The sequence below is a fragment of the Argiope bruennichi genome, chromosome X2, assembly GCF_947563725.1.
Source record: "Argiope bruennichi chromosome X2, qqArgBrue1.1, whole genome shotgun sequence".
NCBI lineage: Eukaryota > Metazoa > Arthropoda > Arachnida > Araneae > Araneidae > Argiope > Argiope bruennichi.
Genome location: NC_079163.1, coordinates 80,598,713 through 80,618,875, shown reverse-complemented (window position 1 = coordinate 80,618,875; position 20,163 = coordinate 80,598,713). Strand labels below are relative to the sequence as shown.

General features: G+C 29.5%; 1 protein-coding gene across 1 annotated transcript in view; it reads right to left on the bottom strand.

Moving 5' to 3' along the window:
* Positions 1–17,532, bottom strand: part of LOC129960105 (CUB and sushi domain-containing protein 3-like) — a 39,190-nt gene extending 21,658 nt beyond the window's left edge. Inside the window, exon 1 of the mRNA XM_056073228.1 lies at positions 17,028–17,532. Within this exon, the coding sequence (XP_055929203.1) occupies positions 17,028–17,091 (64 nt within the window). The 5' untranslated portion in view covers positions 17,092–17,532. The remainder of the gene's footprint in view (positions 1–17,027) is intronic.
* Positions 17,533–20,163: the final 2,631 nt, after the last annotated feature.

The following is a 20,163-nucleotide window of genomic DNA, read 5'->3' as shown; positions in this document are numbered from 1 at the left end:
AAGAAATCCTTTTATTTTACATCAAAATTATTTCTTTTAGGACTCATTCGTGTTCTTAGGGCTGGTCTCAAATCCATGCTTGCTCCTATAAACTAGCTCCTAACACGCTTACTCCTATAGTCCCTTTCATTCTCCATCCAGGTTGTCCACTATAGGCTGTCCTCATAAGTATTTCGTACATGATAACTCATGCTAAACTAAATTATTATCTCTATACTTGGATGCTGCAACAGAGTAATAACGATTTGAATGACCCCCAAACACTACACTGACATTTTGTTTTATTACAATTACTCTTAGAAACTATTTTTTAACTTTTATTTTGATTATTTATTTTAACTTTTTACCACTTTTAACCACTTTTTACCCAGATCTCCATGAAAAAAAAGTCTTTTTTTTTTCCTCCTCTTTTTAATCACGAAAATCCTCTCGTATACATCATTTGTTATCTATAATAGAATGAGACTTTTCATTACAAAGTTGGACCATCATAGCGTGACCTATATAGCAAAGCTGCTCTGTCCTTGAAAATATCAGTTAACTGTTTCTCTCTGATTATCGTACAATTAGATTTTTAAAAAAACTAAGAATTTAACACGTCCATTTCACATCCATAGCGTTAAAAGCCTCACTGTTTTAAACAATTTGCGTAAGGCAACTCTCACTTCCATATAAGGCTTCCCCTGTTTCCGGAATTTGATTAGTGAAAGGATGTAATAATAAAAGCGATGTATACCCATCAGCTAATCAGTTTTCGCGACACAGTGAGACCTTTCACTGCGTAACTAGAGGTGAAATTTGAAAGTGAGAGATTCTCTGTCAATAGACAATGAAGATAGAATCGTAGAAGTGTTTGACATTTTTTATGAATGGTAGCATGTTGAGAATGTTTTACTAAATATGATTAATAGGAATGGGAGGAGTGCATAAAAATTCTGAATGTAAACTTTTCAACTGTACAAAATTTTTTTAGCAACAATGTTATTGACCGAAACATAAAATATTTTGCTTTACTTCAATTTAAAGCACTTTTCGAACAGTAAATGAATGCCTACCTCTAACAGATGAGAAATTAGAAAATGAATCAAGATTAGAGTGGACAATTTGTATTTAAAGGATGGAAAGAAGCGAATTAGTTATACAATCACATGAGAGCGAATGTCCATACAATTATAAAAAAAAATTGTCTGCGCAAGTGATGGTAAATATATTGTTACGAATCCTTGATGCGGCTTCCCAACATAGTGAGTTCCATTGGAGATCCCAGAGCTTGGCGACAAACTTAGCGACCATTTGGCGACTTTGGCGCCAAAATAAATTATACCCGAAACATCGAACATCGAAACATCGTCTAGTAGGAACGGAGATACGCCTCGCACGTTCCTGATTGGTTGGGAGGCTTCTAGCCCCGCCTCCTGAGACCTATAAAAGGAAGCACCCGCAGCTGCCGAGCAGTGGTGAGTCGGGTCGTGGACCAGTGGAGATCGGAGAGTAGTCGGAATCGACAGAAAGAACTGGCCTTCCAGAGATTAGAGGAGCAGCGACTGAGTCAAGTGAGTGTTGAATTAAGCTGTACGGTCGGCATTAGAGTATGTTGTCTGCACGTCTCGGCTGGAGATAATTGTGTGCTGTATATAGTTGTCGTCTTTGTGTTGTCCTGTGTGTCTTCGTGTAAATAAACGTCGTTATTTCATTTTCTACTGCCACCTGCTGATTGAGTGTTCTCCACACCATATAACTCCCACTATCCAAACGAACCCCGGAAATTTCGTAACAATATGCTATGCAATAAGACATTATTCAAAGGTAATTAAATATATTGGTGCCTGTAGCGGCAAATCGTGAGAAATGATACCTTAAAAGAAAAAGAAAAAAAGTCAATTAGAAAGATCGTCAGCTTCGGAGATTTAATAGGAAATTATATTCCATGAGCATGGATAGTTTTAACTGAAAACTTCAATCGTCAGTTGGGGCGATTAGCCTCATTGCTTCATCAAGAACAAATATGTAAAAAGCATAGTTTTCGGTTACAAATTCAGTTCAGCGGCAACCTATCAATAAGGTTTCAGCTTCTCCATCGGAATAGTTTAGTTATATTTTCGTTTCATTTCAAAACCGCATTGGATATATTTTGAGACTTTAGAAACTAGCAAATGGACCAGGATTAGAGTGGACGCCTTGTGTATATATATATATATATATATATATATATATATATATATATATATTAGTTTTCAGGAAGTGCAAATCTGGCATTACTTCAACTTATTTAAAGCACACGCATAGACAAATATTTTGAAACAATGTAAAATAATTGACAAAATCAGCTTCTTTATTTAGATGGGTAGGAAAAATATATGGAATATTTACATTAAAATGTTCTTTCCTAACAACTGCAAATTCAGTATTATCTGTAAAACATATTGATGTAGATAATAACTTTTCGCTTAACACTTCAATTATTCGAGTAGAACATATCGTACAATAGTTGAATCGTATACCGAATGAATGATGTGAAACTACTAGAAGGATGAGAATGTTTTATATAAAATGTGGACAGTTTTGATAAGCAGTCTATCATTTCAATAAATTACATATAGGTTTCTGACCTAACTTTTCATACATATCTTTATTTTGCTGGTTTAAATTACATACCACCGTCTCATATCATCTAGTCTATCAATACTGCTATAATATTTAGTTCATTAACAGGCTGTTCTATATTTTTTTTTATTTTCAGCCGTCAGTCTCAGTTATAGTTATATCTTATAACAATATTATGACATAAATAATAAGTAATACACATCCAGTAATTTCCGAAATTTCGGATTTCAAAACGTAAAATTAAAGAAACGAAATTTACATCCGGACCACATACAGACCTAATATAAAAGCGAGCACATAAAAGAGAATTTTTTTTTAAAAATGTAAAACAAAAGTCAAGACAAAGAGTTAGTTGATTAATACCTGAATGTTAACATTTTCTTGTACCGAAATAACTAATTACTCTTATCAGGATGAATGTGTAGTTCACTATTAAGATATCAGGTTGAGACTAAAATAGTTGACCGATAACAATACTGGCAATGTGCCCGGTTTAAACCAACGTCTTTACAAGCCTTAAAGAAACAAGTTAGCAGGTTCTGTCAAACAACTAGTCCTGTGAAGCTTCTAAGTTGTGTTCCACCAGTAGCTGAGAATATGATTCCTGTCTAAACTCACCTCGCTGTGCAATGCCATTATGCATATTACCAGAATTACTGAAAAGAATAATTTGAAGTATTTATGCACAAAAATTACTGGCGCATATATGTTTTGCAGTAATTATATAGATGACGTGTTAAAGATAATTACGTGTAGTTCTATTCAAATTAATAGCAATTACATTGCATAAATGTAAATTTCCATATTTTGAAATAATCATGCACTTTAAATTTGAAATGTGTCTTCAAAAAAGAATTAAACGCTAGTTTATTTTGTTTTTATAAATTTATGTATTTATTAACTAATAAATTAAAAGATCAAACAGATTTATATATAATTATTTCATGCAAATATTTGAAGGATTAAGGAATTGGAGATGAATCATTGTTTATCAAAATAAATAATAATAATAATTCATTTGCTAATCATAGGAATTTGGAAATGAATCATTATTGTTTTCAAAGCATCAGAGTTTCGAAGAAGATCAAAGTGATTAAATAGAATGATTTGAATCCAGTAAATTTCTAGAAGCAATTCAAATATAATTGCTTTCTCAATCGAATTTTCAACGAAAAATTACTAATTTGCTTTGGCAATTTTCTCAAAAAACTATTAATGATTTCGGTTGTTCAAATCAATACTTACTACTTTTTTCAGAATTTTTAACAATATCTAAGATTAAACTGAATTTTTTGTTATACTTGAATGAATTATTTTTGTTATTTTTAAAATAAAGATAAATGTAGTAACTATCAACATCTAACATGCATACCCGACTTATTCCGATCCTCTTTTTGATGAATTTGACCTCCACCACCCATACACACATTCCACTGAATAATTGAATTCCGATCCTCTTTTTGATGAATTTGACCTCCAATTCTCATACACACATTCCACTGAATTACGGAATTCCGATCCTCTTTTTGATAAATTTGACCTCCACCTCCCATACACACATTCCACTGAATTACGGAATTCCGATCCTCTTTTTGATGAATTTGACCTCCACCTCCTCTACACACATTCCACTGAATTAATGATCAATAAAAAAAGTAATTTATGTTATTAACGAGTTTTACTTATTTTTAAAGGCTTTTGTTTTGCTCTTACATAAATATAATGTATCTTGTTTTTTTTTTCTTGTATGCAACGTAGGTAACCAGAAAGTATTGTAATCGTTAAAACGTATAGCTTGAGATTTTGGTTAATTATTTAGGTATCCCCGAGTTCAAAAACCTAACTTTTTTAGAATTATATGCCTCTGCGTGCTCGATAACTCAAAAAGGGAGCATCTAGACAAACGAAATTTGGCATGCATTCTTTACAAAAAAAATCCAATAAACTGTGAGAAAATTCTATTTGCAGGAAGTCTGAATAAAACCTGACTCATGGTATCATTATTAGATTTTTATATTTGTCTGTTATGGAACAAATCTTTCAAAGATTGCCTGCCTTTAGACTTCTCTATTCTCTCTCTTATTCAAAAATGAAATAAGCCAGAATTAAGGACCAGTTTGCAAATTGGTCCTGGCTTTGACCTAGATCTATATTACAATTTTGATACAATCGAATTTAGAAAATCCAAAACATTTACTCAATTCTTGATGGAACTCGACTCGGAACTTGTCAGTTGTGGCAATATACAAGACACTCGTGGGAAGGGCAGTCTCGCTGTTTCCTTATTCTTCCCAATATATGTTTTATTTGCTATGTAGTATTTTTGCGCTCTCTTCTGTTATTTCATGCCTAAAAGACATATCCCCATATCTGAAAGCATCTACTATTATGCAAATGGATATTAAATTATCTGAAAAAAATAATTGATCGTGATATGGGGAACTTGTCAAAGTTAAAATCCAGTACATAGGTCCGAGTTTTAAAACTCTGACAAAGGAACTTCAGAATGAAGTGCATTCATCGCTGTTGGATAGTTTCTAGTGATACTCTTTTGCCTCCTGTATCGTTGCAGTGACTAATATTCAGTTAGCGACCGTTTAGTTAAAACGGTATAAGAAATTTCTATAATATATAGGATAATATAGTAATCTTTATAAATGAAAGTAAAAAAAAAATATTTTGTTCCCATTAAAAATCAAATTATAAAATAGATTATCTTCAAATTTTACACACAAGTACAGTAAATATAAGGAATGTTTAAGTGAAGCATTCGCAATAATTTATTAAATATTTAATTTTTTTAATTTAAAAATTATTTCTCCATACTTAAAGAAAACACCTTTCTGCTGCCCTTCTCATCGGATTAAAATAATAGATATTCTAAACCCTTTTATTTGCCTCCTAGTTGCTATTCCCTGTGTTTGGCTGTACCGTTGGGGCCTAGTGATAAGTTTTTGTCATCGGGATCGAAGGGTTCAATTTTCGAAACCAGATCTCTATTGAGTTCCTTCATAAATGCGAGTCTGGTACACATGAAATCTACGCCGTGGACCAAATGTCCGCCCTTGGTATGTTGCAGAACTTGGGAGAGGTAGTACCAGCTCAGTTGTAGTGTTTGTCATCTAACCGGGATAAAATTATTTTCCAGCGGAACGTTAATATAATTAAACTAAATTACTATACGTTACTATACGTAAACTATACGTATTGGGCTTTAAAAATCATTCATAATTTATGAAAAAAATCAGATTGCGGCAATTTTTAAAAATCATTTAGTACAGTCTTTAATATTTAAAGAAAATACCAGAATTTAACTGTCTGTTGTAATTAGTATTTTCATTTTAATAAAAAGTCGGATTTAAAACAATAAGGCGATTTTGTCTACTAAAAAATTTTATTTTATTTATTTATTTTACTTCTGAATGAAAATATGTTCACTCCGTGTAATGCTGGGTATATTGACTAGCGAATTATAAATAAAAGACTAAGTAGTAGAAAATAATTAAAATGAAAAGAATTTCTGTAATTGTTTTACAGAATACAAATATATTACTTGTATTTATCAAAGTCTGCTGTGGAATCGAGTTCCGAATTCGCATCCTCCAGTATCAAAACCGAGCTTACCTTAAGGTCATCAATCACTAGATAACTTCTATATTTGTTATAAATATATATATCCAATGTTTTTATCCATGAATAAAAGTATCGATTCTTAACTTCTAAATGGTGATAGATATAAAAAAAATTGCACAAATATGTTCCTATTGAAGTCTAATTCCCCTAATTTGGATAATTTTATCGATTCTTAACTTCTAAATGGTGATAGATATAAAAAAAATTGCAAAAATATGTTCATATTGAAGTCTAATTCCCCTAATTTGGATAATTTTATCGATTCTTAACTTCTAAATGGTGATAGATATAAAAAAAAAATTGCACAAATATGTTCATATTGAAGTCTAATTCGCCTAATTTGGATAATTTTTCCCATCTTAGATAGTTAAATTAGAGTGAAATGAAATTTCATCTTACCCCCACCTCCTTTCAGTTGGATGATCTCTCTTCGAACTTTCACCCACTCTAAACATATCACACACTGTTTCAAATATTATGAAAATTATACTAGTTATCTTAATCACCAGATAACATGAGGAAAGCGTTTCTACTCATAATGTTTATAATATGCTAATAATAAAGGCGAAAATTTTTTATTAATATTCCACAAATCAGCCTTTTTGGCCTAGAGTTGCCAAATTTGGCACAAATGTGGTTTAGAGGGTGGAAACGTGAATCTAGGAATGATTTTTAAAATTTTAATTAATTAAAAGTAAAGTGGAATATGTTTATCCGCAACAACTTCCGAAAATATTATTGCAACGCCTTAATTTTAACGCTATTCAAAATTTCAAAAAAAAAATAGTTTCATTACATTAATTTAGAATGTCGTTCTTTTTTTCCATTAAATTTTTTCGACAAATTTTAAGAATACTTTTTACACAAATTTCAACGGTTCTTTCCATTCCTGAAATTAAATTCAAATTGTGTTTTATTTTCATTGTTGCATTAAATATTTATTATTTATTAAATTATTAATTTTTTTTCCAATGCTGCAATCTTAAAAAGAAAGATTTTTTTTATTATCTGTGCTCTTTACAAACGGAATTAGAAAGTGAAACTACTATACCTCGAAAGACAATGTGCAGTTAGATTATCTGGATAGGTCTTTTTTATGATGTCATGATGTTTGATTCTATTAGAAAAGTTCAAGTAAGCAATAAACAAAATAAATGTAACGCTCTGAAAATACTACGACATTAAGATCTATAATAATTTGAAATTCGATGCTTAAAAATACTTTATAGAATGTATCATGAACATGTCATATATAAGAGAGTCAACTAAAATTAAACAACCAATATTCTTAGCGAACTAACTGGTCACCAAAGGCGACCAATGTATATATATATATATATATATATATATATATATATATATAGTAAAAACTTTTGAACGACGGCTGATTTGGATTCTTGAGACTATGATCAAAAAAGTCTTGCAGGAATTTTCCTGAAGTCATGTCATGAGAACCATTACAGTAGGTAGACTTCCTAAAAGAAGTCTAGCTAAATTATCTACATTTTTCACTGATAAAAATGCGCTTTTGAAAACACGTTTTTTTCTTTATTAAAGAGATAAGAAAATCTTACAAATTCAAATAATTCCCAATACGATTATTTTAACCCTTTAATCGTCGAACCCGTCCATCATACAAGAATCGAATTATCTTTTCGTAACTTTAAGCTGAAATTAAATCTTTCAAAGTCTCGGTGGTTAGACATAAAAATTACACAATGCCCATAAGCATATAAAATATTTTTTGAATTCTTAATTAAGTCAATAAGACAGTAGGTTCCTGAAAGTGAGGTATCGTCTAATTATATAATAAAAAGTAGATAAAATTAGATAATAAAAAAGTAAAACTATTAAGAGTTTAAAATTTACATTTTTTACTAAGATTGGTTAAAAAAAATTGCTTAAACATCCATATTAATACTGAATCAATTTCTAAATCTCGCAAACCTTGCCTGAAAGTGATGCGTCCTGAAACCTGGAAACCAGATTCATTTTTATTCCTTTCTATCAACTGCTTGCTATCGTACACTAATTTTAAATCTTTCATATTTCTCGCATGGATTATCTCCAACATATCTTTTGGATATTCTATTATTTCTAATACTTCTAAGATTTGGCTTTAACATATATAAACGTTTAAGCAAAATATTGTTTTTGTAAAAATAACCATTGTAATATAATATTTAAAATATCAAAACACTGTGGGATTTAAAATTTTTATTAAAGGCCAGTTCTGAGACAAGATAAATCTCCAAACGGTAAAAAATTTCGTCGACGAATTTGAGATTTATTGATAAATAATACGAAATATAGTCAGCAAGCTTCAGAGTGACTTTATTTTATGTCCTTTATAGAAAATAAAGCTTTCAACCTCACGACAGTGATGGATGTCGTCGTCGAAGAATGGATTTAATATTTATTTGATGGTACGAAATGTTGTCAACAGGCAACATTGACAGAGTTAAGAGTTTTTATAAAAAGAGGCTGAAAATCTTTTTTTGTAAGTAAGCTTAGTATCATCTTCAATAAAAACGTAAATTCTGTAAACGATATTATACTTAATAGTGAGTAAGCAGAAATATGGTTGCTAGAAATATATTGAGTTTCGACAACTGATTAATGATTCCTCCCTCATAATCTGAAGAAATTCTAATGCTTCTAGGCAAAGGGTCTTAGAATGATTAGATTAAGCTTAAATAAAAGGAGAAAATAGGTAATACCAGAGTTTGTATTGAAAACAATTGATATGAAAGGAATGGAATATTATTTAAAATGCCCATCTAAACGGCGGATAAACTAATGTCCGAAAGAAAATGGTGGTTTACAAGTTCAGTGATTAAAATATTAAGTGCAATTATTGTTGATATCGTCAAAATTTCTTAGATTGTGCAGACAAAAATCGAAAACAATACATTATTTTAAGTCACGAATTTGGGCGTTTAAGCGCAAGTAATGTATTAGTAGCGCAAGTAATGTCGGGCAGCATGAATCGCATATTCTTCCCATAAAACTTTTTGCTTTTTTTTGGGGGGGGGGTAGCTCAATGATGGTCCGTACTGATAATATAAATGCGTAATAACTAATTAACCCAAGCCTACCAAACCAAATATAACTTGATCGGCTTTATGTTTAAAATAAGTTTCTTTTTTTATTAAAGATGTATCGATATCTGCTGATCTGTTTGATAATGAATCGTTATATTTGTGTTTATATTCATACATGGATTTCATTAGACAGTGTATCAGTTACCTATTTCTTTCCTTCTCGTAACTGCTTATATTTCTTTTAAGAATATGTATAAATTATATATTGAACTAAAATTTGTGAAATAACTAATTTTATACTATGGTGCTTCGCTCTTTACTGTGCTACAAGCAGAATGCAACTGCAAATAAGCAACAAGAACGAGTCCGTTCTTGTTCTGAATCACGTATGCTTCACCCGGTCTGCTTAATTTTTTTTTTCCGGAAGTCGTGTAAAACAAGCTTCACGTCCACAAATATTATTTCGCTAATTTTATCAAATATTTTCTCAATAATTATTGGGTGATTTTTCGCATTTTGCATGCATGATGAATAGGTTGTTTCCCATGGTACAGACAAGCACCTTAATTTTATTTTGTGTGTGTTGTAGTGTTTAAAGTGTTAAATATTTCATCAATCTACACATTTTCTGACAGGCATACTAGAATCGCCCACACGATTCCCTTATCATTTTTTAATCTCCGATAAATTGTAAAGTTTATTCACAGCTTTCGACAGTGGTATCTCTTATATTTTCATGATAAAACAAAAATGGGATTCCAGAATGAATTCGGTGTTCATCTTTGATTTCCATTAAAATCAATATCAATTAGAATTGTAATAGTTAAAATTAGAAGAGAAATTTTCTATGGTAGTTTTGTAGTTTTATCTACTGTTTAATGCATTGATAAAGAAAAAAGGCTCAAGTGTCTCTATCGAAAAAGGTCAAAATATATAATCTACAACTACAGCTCGAAGTCTCAATAGGATTAATTCATGCTTAGTTGATGCATGTCAAATGTGTAGTACCAATTTGCCAATTTTACAATCAACTGCTGGTCGTACAGGGAAAAAAAAGTTACTACTTCATAAAATAGCGTAAGTAAAGGTAAGAGGTGTGATCAAAAAAATACTAGGGAAAGTGTCCTATACCCAAGGCTAAAACACATCGAGTGGAGATGTTTGGCAGTTATTGATCTTAAGCCCTTTTACGCACAAGTCGAAAGCTAAACAGCCACAACTATTGCTGCAACATATTGGAGTTTTAACCAAACGAATGCATTGTGTTATAGTCACATTTTAATAAAAAGGTAATTTGAGCAAAGAATCAATATCAAATTTTGTTAAAAGCTTGATGGCTTATTAAAAATTGAAGAAAGAATATGAGGAGAGATGCCTCAGCGGCACAAATGTTTGTGAGTTAGTTGCTAAATCATCTCCAACATGATTAAGCAAGTGTTGAAAAAGATGACATCTAGAATATCGAGAAATGTCGCAGCAGCTCCCAATGTATATTTTCAGCTGTGTGTGAAAATCGTCAAATCTTTATTTCTGAGTTATTTGAAATTGCAACATTTAGATACCATTCAGTCCAAACCATTCCAGCAGAAGATCTACATAAGACATATGTCTGCCAAATCTGTGTCAAAACGCTCTGTGTGAACTGAAGAGACAACTTGACTGTACTAAAAATAAGGATCGCAGTAGGTGACGAAACGTGAGAATTCATGGAGATTTAGAATCCAAGAAGATTGAATGAACTTTCAATTCAGCTGCCATAACTAACTAATGAATTATAACAATTGCTCGAAGCTCTTCTGTACAGAAGTATTGGGGCTACCATCGTTTACTTTCCGGCACATGCGTGTGAGAGTTCGAGGTTAATATCTGTCATGCGCCTTCACTCTGCGTATCAGTCTTGAGGGCAAGGGACAATTCTTGGTGCTTTTTAATCACATCTCTTATGGTCAGAGGCAAAATAGCATGCACAATTATACTTTTCACTGTGACATCTCATGAATTAATTCCACTCTTGTAAGTTGCACAAACACCTTCAGATTCTTAAGTTGAATGCACACCTTCAAATCCTCTTAGATAAAGCACTAACTTACAAGCGTTTGTAGAGTATTATTTCCATAAAAAAAAAAGTGTATAAGTGACAAAATAGTCATTAGTTTTATTAATTTAAATGGAGCCCTTAAAGATCTAGAATTTTCAATATTATTCATGCTTATTTCGTAATATCTCTCTATATATATACAATGTAATGATATCTCTTAATCTAATTTAAATCTTACTTAATTTCCTAATTTTTATCTTAATTTAACCCATATTAATTTCATTCTCAAATGGTATCTTATTTCCTGATCCAATTCCACCCTTTTTATTTAATTAATGCTACTCGAACTCTGTAAAACTGCTTTAATCAATAGGTTCTCATGTTCCGAGTGAAGGGATTAAAAACGCTTAATGTTTATCGCATTCTTTTAAAGATGCCTAAATTCCCTTTCCTGAAACGACATGAGTCAAAGAAATCTCTATTAGTATCTCATAGTATCAAATCACTGATGAAAAAAGTTCGGTCTCTTTTGCTCTTGTATCGTGATGTAAACTGACGTATTCGTCGCTTCTTCCTTGTGCACAAATGAGTACAGAAGTGCCATCTCTCTTCGGCCACACTACAACTTAAAAAATATGTTAAATATATAAGATTTAAAATGGCTAGAATATTTTAGAGAGTAAATATGTATCAAGTTATCATATTAGGAATTTTTTAGAACTGATCTCGTATCTTTTTCTTTAAAATAAAGCGATTGGTCTTGAAAGCAATGCAAGCTTTTCAAATTATATTAAAGGAAATATTTTAATTAGTCAATAGCTAGTAAACAATATCAAGCTCTCCAGATGGTTTTACACGATTACTTATTTTTTTAAACAATTGATTAATTCAAAAAATAATGTGATTATTCAAAAATAAATGTACGGAATCTGTGGTAATTTTCATTGATCATTCTGTGACTGTTATAGATTTTGCATCTCTTTAAAGCAGTTACCTACATAGCAGTAGTTTTTGAAACAGATGAAAGGTTGCTATACTTAAAGATTACGTTATTCCATTCATATTATGGCAGTTATTTGCATACAACAGTTTATGATTAAAATCATCAATCATCCATTTTCTCAGTGTTTGTTCATGGAATTGCAGTAAAATTATGCAACCAACATTTTTAATATATTCGGAGGCAATGTCCTACATTCTTCAAAGAAATTCAAATGATTTGGTAAATACGAACCTATTTTATAAAATAAGAATTTTAAAGAAATGTTACAAGATTTTATTGTAGATTTCATAATATCTGTTTCTCTAAAATCTTAGCCAGCAAAATTGGAACGGTATACTTGCTGTTTAGAAATCAGCGAGCCTGATATAATCCCCAGTTAAGCATTTCAAACTTGTCGACTGATAAAGGCCCCATTTAATTAAACCCTTCGCCAAAATCACACCTTGTTGCCTCAGAATGTTATACAAGTAATCAAATCATTGCCAATTTAAGTGTCACCTCCATACTCAAGTTACCCTCATACCCAAGCAATCGGCTCATACGTAGAAAGATGGAAGTCATCGAATTATAGCTTAATAATGATATACCTGTTTCTATACATCTGAGGATTATAAATAAAGAGTTTTTGTAAAATCAGCAAATTTTCATTTGAAATATACAGTTTCATACCACAGAATATCCATATTTATTTAAAACTGAATCTTTTTCGAATATATTAAGTACTTTTATAAATGCATTAATATGTTATTTGACCCTATTCAATAAGGGCTATTTAGTGAACATTTTAAATACATTATAATCACATTTAGAACAATAATAATTTAATCATATTAGATCTAAATTTGGAGTGCCTTCTGTATTTACAACAACGCACTGTCATCTTAGCTGTCACTAACTCTTTTCATGTCTATTTTCGAAAATCCATTGTTTCAGTCTGATTGCACACTTTTTTACATCAAAAAACATGCAAACAAGGCGGAATGCACCGTGCCAGGAATTCTGTATCTTGCAACTTCTTGGGCAGTTTTTTGTGAAATATTTTTATGTTTCTATTGTTTTATTAGGGCTTACAAAACTGAAGAATCTGAAATAAGAATAACTTATGAAGTCAATCTCTTGAAGTCATGATCCACAGTTTCAGAATGCATGCGGTTAAAGCACAGTTAAATAATCTGATTATTAGCGATCAAAAAGGCACAGTTCACTGTGGCATGAAATGACGTTATTTATGACAGTGCGAAGTTGCATTCTGTCTGATCGAATATTCTAAATTATATGGCCAGTTAACAGTCTTGTATTTCAGTTTCAGAGTATGACAGTGTTTTGAAGAAAGTGCTTTCTTGGCTCAGAGCCAGCTGACACATCAAATTATTTAGAAACTTAATTTTTATAGGGCAATTAATATATTTCCTAATTAAAGAGGCTTTTTGACTGTCATTCATTTACGTTTGTATCTCATTAAATATGTTCATTTAAGTATAAACGATTGATTTCTTTTAGTGTAATGGAAATATATATATTATTATTATTTCGATTAAGCTGTATTATGCATTGCAGAAACAGGGATATCTAGCAGATTAAGAAATTATTCATCAAGCATGGCAAAAGTCTTCTTTCAATTCAAATTTTTGAAAAAAATGAAATTTCGTTTAGTAAATATCAATTTTGATTATTTTAACAAAATGCATTTTCTTTCCTGAAGTGAATGAAATAACTTTCTTAATCATAGCATTGCAAATTTAGATATAAGTTTTGTTAAAAGTGTTGAAATATGACTTGATTTAAACCAGTTCAATCTTCATTTATAAAATTTTTTCAAAAATATGAGAACAGGACTGTTCATTATAATTTAAAAATACATTATTTATCTTATTAAGAATTATTTATTTTATTTAACCCTTTAAAGGGCCATTTTTTTCTAGTCATATTATGTTAAAATATTTTAGGCTTGAAATTAGAATAAGTAAAGAGATTCATTTAGATTATTAGATACATTTAATTTGATAAATTAATTAATTTGGTTAATTAATGATTAAGTAACAAATCAAGACACATCATTTTGTCTGAGATAAAGAACTGAAGCATCTAAGTTTCTGTCTTTCTAAAAAAAATTTGTCAGAACTTATGCCAACCTACATAATTTCATACAAAGATTGATAAATTTGGTGGGAAGCATACTTCCCACGGCCCTAGAAAGGGTTAAAAGAAATCGTTGTCACTTTTGTATTAAATATGAATAAAAAGCGCTAATAATAATTAGCCGAAAAATAAAGAAATAATTACTTTATATTATTCCTTATTTCTTTATCGCAAAACATTATTGTTGCTTCTTTTTCCTATACACTTTGATCTGATTTTAAAATTATTGAAGAATACATTTAACTTCGTGCAAACTTAATGGGCAAATTTTCGTGCAAATAAAAAAAGTTAACCTTAAGAAATGCACTGAACGTCATTGCTAAAATTTTAACTGTATATAATGTATTAACCCCTTCACTGATTTATTTTCTTTACTATGAAATTAGATGAAGTCTTCAATTTTGAGGATGTTCTGTCGTTATGATTTAATTGAGAATTCATTTAAAATAATTGAGATTTTATTTTTTTCTTTGTAATTTTTGTATAGCATTATAGCAATTATATACAGCTTAATTGATGTTTAAAAGAGGCAAAATAAGATAAATCGATGCTCTCATGGGATACGGGCAAACCTGTTAAGGGGTTAATATATATTTTCATTTCTTTCAATTTTTTTTTTCAGATAGCGTAAGCTAATTATATTTTTGATTGAAAATTTTATTTTCTGTTATTGAAACTAAAAGAGAAAAAGAAAAGAAAAATTCCAAATTAAAAAAAGGCACGCTTATCTGTAATAATTTAATTTTAAAAAATCACAAAAATTTTACGAATAACCAATTTTCAGTATCCTTATCGTATTCAACTGCAGTCAGGACATTCCGGGAACCTACTCGTAATTTGGGATAAAATTAGAGTTTATTTTTATTCTCACCAAAGTGAGTCTCTTTGGGACTGGAGATGTGCCAGTATGTCATCACTAGAAGCATTCACAGACAAATTTTCACAGCGCAAACTCAAAATTTAATTAGAGTTTGATACTCTGTTTAGGCTGTACATACTGCCAAAATGTAACAATTTGACTGGAAAGTTATTAAATACAACGTGAAAGATAATTATCTGTATTATTAAGGATTTTCATAATAATGCAGATAACAAAAAAATTATGGATGAATATCCTCCTTATTAATTCAGTATTCAAATTACTTTTTTTTACGTGATATTAAAATTTTGTGAAATATTTCAGATATACTCGATTTTTGCACAAAAAAAATTATCCATTACATTTTGTAATTTTTTACAATACATATAAAACTTCATCGGATGTCTTAAATAATTACTGTGTATTATCATACAGTATAAGAGAGTATTAGTTGGATACTGAATGAATAATTATGATGAAACTTCTTTGATTATTCATATTTGATCAGAATCTTTCCAAAATTATTGATTTGAAAACGAAGGAAATTTTAAATCGTACATCTATTGCATTTTGATAGTATATATATCAACATAAATGCGTTATCAGTTTTTTAGAATTTAAATGTTATATTAGATTATACTAAAGAAATATATTACAAATATATTATTTAACTCATTTGTTGCAAGTTAAATGCAAAAAATAGTTCTAATTTTGATTGGAAATAAAGTTTCTAATTTCTGAAATCTAATATTATTTAAAATTCTTAGCTCATTTTTTGAAAAAATCATTTGTTATGAACTTAATATGTTTTAGCAATCTTTATTTTTGCGATGTTCTATAAATATCAGTATATGAATTTTTCCTGAATTCTAGAGTGCATTTCAGTTTGTGAAAATTACAATAATAGACTTCCAGTATCACACTGTATACATATTCTAGAAACATGAATTATAGGATTTGAATTATATGACGTATTTATTTTTTGCTACAAAAAGACAAATTTATTTAAGATAAATGTATTAAATTCAGGAGCATTCGTTTTAGCTAATAATGCCTAAATGCATCACAAACTCTCAGACACAAATAATATTAAACTGTTTACTTGAGATAGTAAAATGATGTAAAAAATTAGAAAACTAATTATTCTCGGATATTAGTTGCGTATTTTATTTGGAAGTTACTATCTGAAAAAGAGCATTGCTTTTGAAACACTAGAAACTGAATAAAAATATGCAAAAGAAGCTAAGTCGCAGAAATAAATGGAATGTAAAATACAAAATGGAAATATTTATTGGAAAAATATTAAATATAATGGAATAAATATTAAAACCTAATTTCGAATGTATAAAGCTCTTACACATAATTTTATTAATTCATCTACACAAAATGATAGACAGCATTAAAATGAGTGATAGTTTAATACATAGTTTTGATTTAAAAACTAAAAGCATTTAAGAAATTTCATTAATAGTTTAAATAATTCGTTCTATTACGTTATATCTTGAGTTGAAAAAAATGCATTTTGAAACTCTCTTCACTGATGAGAATATAACAGAATATCAGACAATTATTCATTCACAAAATATTTATTACAACAAAACCACTCATTTTTTAAACAAAATAAACAAAAATATTCAAAAAAACTGTAAATAAAATATAATTCTAATTATTTTGTTAAAACTTATTCTAAATTCAAATTTTTCCTACCTGATATCAGCCGTAAATTCAGCGAAAACAAATAAAAGACAAGACTGGTTAATAAAGTATCCATCTTTGAAACAAATGGAACTTCTCCTTATATGTACTTTTGATCTCAAAATACACTCTGAATTATACCACGAATTTTCTTAATCTAACACAAACACTTGCAGCACTTGTCACGCAAAACATCTTCCACATGTCAAAACACAAACTTCTATCATCAACGTTTATCAAATTGAACCGAAAAATATATTTGAAATCTTAGCAATCTCTCAGGTAAGTAAGCTGAACGTTTCGGTTCGATCTTGAACTTGAAAGACAGTTTCGTTCGAAAAATGATTCCAGCGTATCCTAAATACCGCACAATTTATAAAAAATGATACTTTTCCGGGGAAAAGATTTACGGTATCATTAAAAAACTTCGTTCCACATCCGCATCTCCAACAAGTCTCATCGGTGGAGAACTAGGAATACCTGATTTTGGCATCTGGCCTGAAACTATGGAATGAGAGCGCTTGGCAATCTCACAAGTAAAAATGCTTCTCGGCGTTGACTCTTACTACAAGACCAGACGTTTAGACCCTCTTGTGTTCATCAAAAAAGATACTGTCCTCGTCTTTTAAAATATTATTCTAAGTAAAGTGTAAAGTGACTTCTTCCGTAGACACGGTAAACACTATAAATTTAAGAATTTATTTTTCTACACCCGTTGTTTGTTTTTTTCACAATTCGTAGCATATTTGATATTGAAGCGATAATTTTAATCAAAATGTGACTGGATTACTTTTGCTTATTCTTTGCATTTTTTTAATTAAAGAGAAATTGTTCTCGTCTTATAAAATATTTTCTGAGTAAAGTGTAAATTGATTTCTTTCCTAAAAACGGTAAACACTCTATAAATTTAAGATTTTTCTTTTTCTACACTCTTTTTCCACAATTCAAATATCCGTAGTATATTTGATATTCAAGAAACTATTCTAATCAAAATGACTGAATTACCTTAGCTTATTCTTTGCATTTTTTAATCAAAGAGAAACTTCCTCGTATTTTAAAATATTATTTTAAGTAAAGTGACTTCTTCCGTAGAAATGATAAACACTCTCTAAATTTAAGGATTTCTTTTTCTACACCCTTTTTCTTTCCCACAATTCGTAGTATATTTGATCTTTAAAAAATTATTCTTATCAAAATAAGGGGATTACTTTTGCTTATTCTTTGCATTTTTTTTTTTAATTAAAGAGAAACTGTCCTCGTCTTTTAAAATATTTTCTGAATACAGTGTAAAGTGACTTCTTCCGTAGACACGGTAAACACTCTATAAATTTAAGGATTTCCTTTTCTGCACCCTTTTTTCCCACAATTCGTAGTATATTTGATCTTTAAAAAATTATTCAAATCTAAATGACTGGATTACATTAGCTTATTCTTTGCATTTTTTTAATCAAAGAGAAACTGTCGTCGTCTTTTAAAATATTATCCTGGGTAAGGAGAAAAGTTTCCGTAGACATAACAAACATAGCACAAATTTAAGAATTTTTTTCTACAATATTTTTTTTTTTTTTCGCAATTCATAGAATATAGATCTTGGAAGAACTATTGCAATCAAAATGGCTGGATTACTTCTGTAATTATCTGTATTTTTATCCTACCAAAAGAGATAATTTCCCCATTAATTATTTAAAATAATTATACTGAGTAACAAGGAAATCTTCCTTTTGCACATAATTGATAAATGCATTGCATATTTATATTATATGGATTTTGAAAAATTCATTGCATTTGCACAATTAGATTACTTTTGTTTATTCTTTGCGGGTTTTTTAAAAATCAGGTTGGAGATTAACCGCTTCTGTTAGTAAGTGATCCTGGTTGAATTAGGAACTTCCTAAATGCGTAAGAATTATAAACATGTTAAAAATTTAGAGAATTTCAAATACTCTGTCTCTATGTGCACTTTTTCAGAAATTGGAATATTTTCTATAAATTATTTTTATTTTCTATTATTATCTATTTTTTCTTCTACTTCCCCGCTGGTACACGTTAAGTTAGTATGGGTCAAATTTCCCCCGCCCACTTTGGTATGGTGCGGAAGGGTTGAAGAGAAGGCACCAGCTCAGGTGTTATCCTCGATATTTGAACACGATTCAAAATAATAGCCCCAGTATTGTTGTGAAATAGAACTAATGTAAATATGACTAAAACTAATTTGAACGTTTAACATTCTACTTCGTGACAATACGAATATTTTCTCTCGTCCCTTGAGTTTCCTGTTAATATAATAAAATATCGTCTGTGAAAGACTATTTTATTTAGCTTATTTTAAAGTCAAAACTACAGACTGATTTTTATTTTAAATTTTTGAGTTGTTTTCATTAGTTAAATATAACCTCATTTTATATCTAAATGATCATGAATAAATAACTTTTTAAGGTGTTCCATTCCCTCCCACATTTGACTACTATTCAATGCATCCGATTAAAAAATTCTCGAATTCTGATTTTTTTTTAAAGGAAATTAAGTAAGTTAGCTATAATTGTTAAATATTTTATGAGTAAATGTAACTTTATTATTTTTTTTAATTTCATAATCTATTCGTTTATCATGTACTATTTATTGGAATAATTTAATATTATTAATGAATCACTCTATGCCAATTTTAGTTTAAATTTCAGCGTTTTTCCTTGCTGAATTTTTAAAACAAACTAATCTTAATTCAAATGTTTCGGTAAATCAAGTTTATTGTGGAACACCGAATTAGTTAAGTTTTGTTCTTTTCGTCATTTTGCATATTTGTTTACAAGAACACGACTTATTTTAATAGATCTAAGATATTATTATAAATATATATAAAGTAACATTAGATGTCCATTATAAAAGAAATAAGTGAAAAAGAAAGGAAGAGTTTTCAAATATTCGGATCGTAAATTGCTTTTTTGTTTCGTTTAAATGCCATAGACCTAATAATGATAGAATGATATTCAGTTTGAGTTTTTTTTAAAAATTATTGACTGTAATAAAATCCAGAAAATTAATTTTTTTTTTCATTTATAGCAATTTTAATAGTCTGAAATCATAAAATTTAATTTTTTTTCTATAGAGTCATTTAAATAATAAGAAAGCAATTTTAATTTAAATCTAAAAA